Genomic DNA, 4,808 nt, shown 5'->3' with positions numbered 1-4,808 from the left:
ATATATTTAAATTAATTTATTTAATTTAATTTCCGATAACTATTATACGCTCTAAATGACAACCAAATTGTCACGACCTAACAGGTAGAGCTGTTCAACGGAGTAGATCGACTCAACAGGTCAAGGGTCAAGTTATATTTTAACGGAACATTTGTAAATCGGGTCAGATTAATAACAAGTTGTGATAAAGGATCTGGTCTAGTCGGATAATTATTAGACTGTTTTTAAAAAATATATAAATCGTCACTATACTATGTAGACTGACTAAGTCCAATAATTATCAGTGATGTTGCGTAGTCTATCTAGTCAACTTTTAGTACCTTCCTTTTCTAGAGTCTATTAAATTAAATTAAATTAAATTAAAAATGTAAATAGCCGTGTTGTCCGCGTAGTTTACCTAGTCAAGTTCCTTTGTTTTCCAGAGTCTAACTATATTATATAGTCTGATAAGTTGTTTATGTTTACGCAGAGAAATCTGTTTAAGTGATGATGGGGAAGAAGGTGTTAAAATCAGAAGAAGTGTTCCTTGAGCACAAGAGAAAGGTAAGAAACTAAAAACTACCATAAACCACCAACATTACATTTTTCATTTGTTTTATAATAAAGGTGTTCAAACCAGAAGAAGTGTTGCTTGTGTTTTATACATCAATAATTTGTTAAAGATTCATGGCCGGTTCTTGGGGCATCCTAAGTAGCCTACAGTATAAAGCCTCAATATAAAGAGTCTCAAATATTAAATGGTGCTATTTAGGCCGGGTTTGGAAAAACATTTTTTTAGGTGATTTATTTGTAAAAAGTAATATAATGTTATAATAAGTTTTATCTTGAATTATTTTTCTTTGAAGTAGACTAATTTTTAATTTTTAATATATGAATGATCCATTTTAAAAAAATCGCAAAAAGAACTAGCGCCTTTAAAATTTTTGTTCCGCCCCTTTTAAAGTTATGAATTATGTGTGATATATATGCAGAAAAAATGGGTTGAATGTAAGGATGGAAGTTGCAGCTTCATGATATATGCTCGATCTCTTTTTGTGACATGGGGTCATCGAGAATATTGGTCTTGGACCAGTTTTAAAGATACTGAGTCAGTGCTTCTCTTTTTCTATTATTTTAATTTTCTTCGTTTTAAAATAGTTGTTATATTATTATTTTTTACTTTATTTATTGTTTAAGATAATTTTATGGGTTTTTGACTTTTATGTCCTTAGTAGCTTTATCTTATTTTCAATTATACCCTGCATTACCCACACTAATTTTCCTCCCTTACATTAAAAACTCGTAATACCACTCTCTTTCCTACCTTTAGGGTCTCACTTTTGACTCTCCTTAAAATTCGTAAAAAGTCAAAAGAGACTCTTAAGGTGAATAGTAGCGACTATATAAGAGATTAAGGAATAATGTTTCTACTTGACTTTCATATTGTACTTCTAAATTATTAAAAGTAATCATTATTAACATTAATAGTTGTTACAGTGATGAAAATATTGAAGTAGCAAAACTATTGAGTCTGTGCTGGCTTGACGTAAGAGGAAAATTCGCAATGTCAGAACTCTCGGCAGGTATAACATATGAGGTTGTATACGTAGTTAAGTTGACAAAATCCGCATCCGGATGGGAGCTTCCTGTTATGCTAAAATTAAGCGCGCCAGGTGAAGAAACTAAGATTAGGCAAGTCAGCCTGTTGATGAAACCAAAAGGGGAATGGTTTGAGCTTAATTTGGGTAGTTTTCAAGCAAAAGATGGTGAAAACGGAGAGGTGTGTTTCGATATGTATGAACATGGTGGTCATTGGAAGACTGGGCTTGTTGTCAAAGCTGCCATTATTAGGCCTAAACATTAGCTTCTTTTCTTGAATTGATGATACTATTATCAATAGATATTTTTTTGGGGCTTCTTGTATGTATTACCAATTGCTTCTTTGTATATTTTTAACTTTTTTTTTTTTAATAATTACTTCTTCTTATTGAAATCACATTAAATTAAATCATAGAAAAGTAACTTATCATTTACACACTCATGATTAGATTAGAACAAATCAAATTAAACCAAAAATCAAACCTTAAATCAATCTAAAAAAAATTAAATTAGATCAGATAAAAAGAACACGTACATAAAGAGAACATGTACACTCGATAGTGATTACTATGCAATTAATCGAAATCAAGTATTACCCTAATAGATCAATTAAGTTTAACTTTGTTCTTAATCTTAATCTTGTCTTATAATACTATTAAAGATGAAGTCTTGCTAGCCAAATGTCATGATTTTTGAGCCCCATGATGTGGATTTTCTTCATTGGTTGTTGCAGCTTATGTGTTTTATAATTATAAAATCTTTTTAAAATCTATTAATGATCTATTTACTTTATGCACTCTATCCTATGCACTCTATCTTATGCACTTATTCGATCTCTAATATCTCTAATTATTTATAATTAAAAATTATGAAAAGTTGATATAAATAATCCTTGCATTGAGATGAATCAAACAAGATCTCACTTGACTATATTTTAACTTGTAGATTAATAATAAAATACAAATTAGGAGTAAGAGATGAATAGTCTCCAAAAAGCAAATGAGACATTAGTAGTGAGTTGGAGGGAGTATTGTGCATTTGTATATTTTAATCATGTTGTGACTAAATAATATATGGACACAATATACTATGTGATTATATTCGCTACAAAAAAAAGGTGAAATTCCGACTAAATGGCATTGACTAATGGCAAACAATCAGAAATTATTGACAAAGGCAGGCAGTCGAAAATTCCAACTAAATTCCGACTAGAGCAAAAATGGTAGCAAACTCCAACTAATCACCGACTGGAAAGATAGTCGGAAATTTCCAACTGCCTAATATAGTCGGTGAGTAGTCAAAATTATATATTTACAATTTTCCAATCACCGTCCTTTTCCTCCATTTTCCCTCATTAATACCCTCAACTTCTAGAACCAAACATACCTTAGTCTCTAAAAACGTTTTTGTCCCTACCCTAAATTATTTCACAAATTCTTGTATGAGATGGTCTTATCGTGAGAATCCCTCATACTTGATTTAAATAGCCCAATAATAGAAACGTTAAACTTATGGTGTTCTTATTTTGAGATCGTTCTCACCGTGAGACGGTCTCATACAAGACGGACTAAAATAATTTAACTTCTTCTTCCAAAAATATCATACAAGTATTCAATAAAATATCAAGTTATATTATTTCTGTAAAAGTCATATTTATATAATTTTAAATATGCTTTATGTTAAATTTATTATTTATGTAGAGAAAAAAATTTAATGAGCTTTTTGGTGCAACCATTTATAAGATAATTATAGGTACTTACTAGAAGTAATAGTTTTTATCTTCATTATATTCTCCTATGTATTATAAAAAATGTGCTAGAAATATGAAAGTATGTTCCTCAAATCTAATGAAATTCAACATCGTATTCTTTACTTATAGTAATACCTCCCTAGTAGTTGAAACAATCAATTTTTTCATAAAGATTAAAAAAATTTAACTACTAAAAGTACTAAAATTTGATTGTTGCAATTTATTAGCATAAGTAAAGTTTACAATGCTAGAATTCACAAGATTTGAGGAACATATATTCCACATTTTCACTTTTCTATAGTACATAGGAAAATATAAATAAGAGAAAAACTACTACTTCTTATAAGTACTTATAATCATCACGCAAAAAATGGCTGGACCGAAAAGCTTATAAAATTTTTTTTAACACATTATCAACTTTTTGTCGATAGAATTGCAATCGCAATTCAGTAGGAAATTTCAAAACTCAAAATGTGGTCAACTGCAATGTCAGTCTTTATTGGGAAGGCAAACATCTTTTTAGTTTACCGACTGAATTGCGATTGTAAGTTAGTCGGTGTACATTCGGTAAACTGAAAAGCTGATTCACTTTTCAGCTTTTTTTAGTTAATTATTTACGGATTCATAAATTGTTATTTCGCAGAATAATGGATTGACGTAGTGAAAGAAGTTTGATGTATAAGCGAAGTTGTAAAGGAGTTTATAATATTAGATATTTAGAAGGGGTTAAGGAATTTATACAATTTGTAAAGAAAAAAAATTCAGAAGAGGGTAGATGTCTGTGCAAACGGTGTGATAACCTAAACTATTTGCTCCAGAAGTCGTAAGAGATCATTTATTAAAAAGGGTTTGTTGAAAACTACTACGATTGGAATCTTCATACAAGTTCTGAAACTGGACCAAGTAATGTGGGGGTTCCGGAAGAGCAATAGCATAACACAATGCCTACACAAATGGTGCACGATGCAGTGATGAGTAATTTTCCTGGTACACATCATCATTTTCTACCTCAGTTTGATAATGTCGTCGCTGATGTACCGCAGTCGCCCTTACATGTTGAAAAAGATCTGAACCCTCAATCCAGACATTTCTTTGATATATTGTAAGCTGCCAAGTTACCGCTGTACCCTGGTTGTGAAACTCATACTCAGATGTCGATAATAGGAAGAATGACGAGTTTGAAGACGGACTTTTGTATTCCTGAGAGACTTTATAATGAAATCTGTGAATTGATGATGGAAATGTTGTCGAAAGATAATCAGATGACATCCAGTTTTTATGATACGAAGAAATAAATTTCGGCTCTTGAATTGCCGGTAGAGAAGATTGATTGTTGTCGTAATGGGTGAATGATATATTGGGATCCCGCAGCAAGTATGACACAATGTGATTATTGTGGTGTTTCTAGATGGATAACAAATTAGATCCATAGAAAGCAGTTTCGCTATTTTTCCCTAGGTTCTAGGTTACAATGGTTGTA

At 31.0% G+C, this 4,808-nt stretch overlaps 1 protein-coding gene across 1 annotated transcript; it reads left to right on the top strand.

Annotated features, from left to right (window-relative positions):
• The first annotated feature begins 329 nt into the window (after nucleotides 1-329).
• LOC130820235 (protein PHLOEM PROTEIN 2-LIKE A1-like) lies at nucleotides 330-1,913 on the top strand. The gene is made up of 3 exons (XM_057685527.1): nucleotides 330-543; nucleotides 972-1,087; nucleotides 1,477-1,913. Exons 1-3 carry the CDS (start codon nucleotides 487-489, stop codon nucleotides 1,841-1,843), a joined length of 540 nt encoding a protein of 179 aa, XP_057541510.1. The 5' UTR covers nucleotides 330-486; the 3' UTR covers nucleotides 1,844-1,913.
• Nucleotides 1,914-4,808: the final 2,895 nt, after the last annotated feature.

This window comes from Amaranthus tricolor, chromosome 8, assembly GCF_026212465.1.
Source record: "Amaranthus tricolor cultivar Red isolate AtriRed21 chromosome 8, ASM2621246v1, whole genome shotgun sequence".
NCBI classification, from domain to species: domain Eukaryota; kingdom Viridiplantae; phylum Streptophyta; class Magnoliopsida; order Caryophyllales; family Amaranthaceae; genus Amaranthus; species Amaranthus tricolor.
The sequence above is the reverse complement of the archived record's forward strand: the minus strand, read 5'-3'. Positions and strand labels throughout refer to the sequence as shown.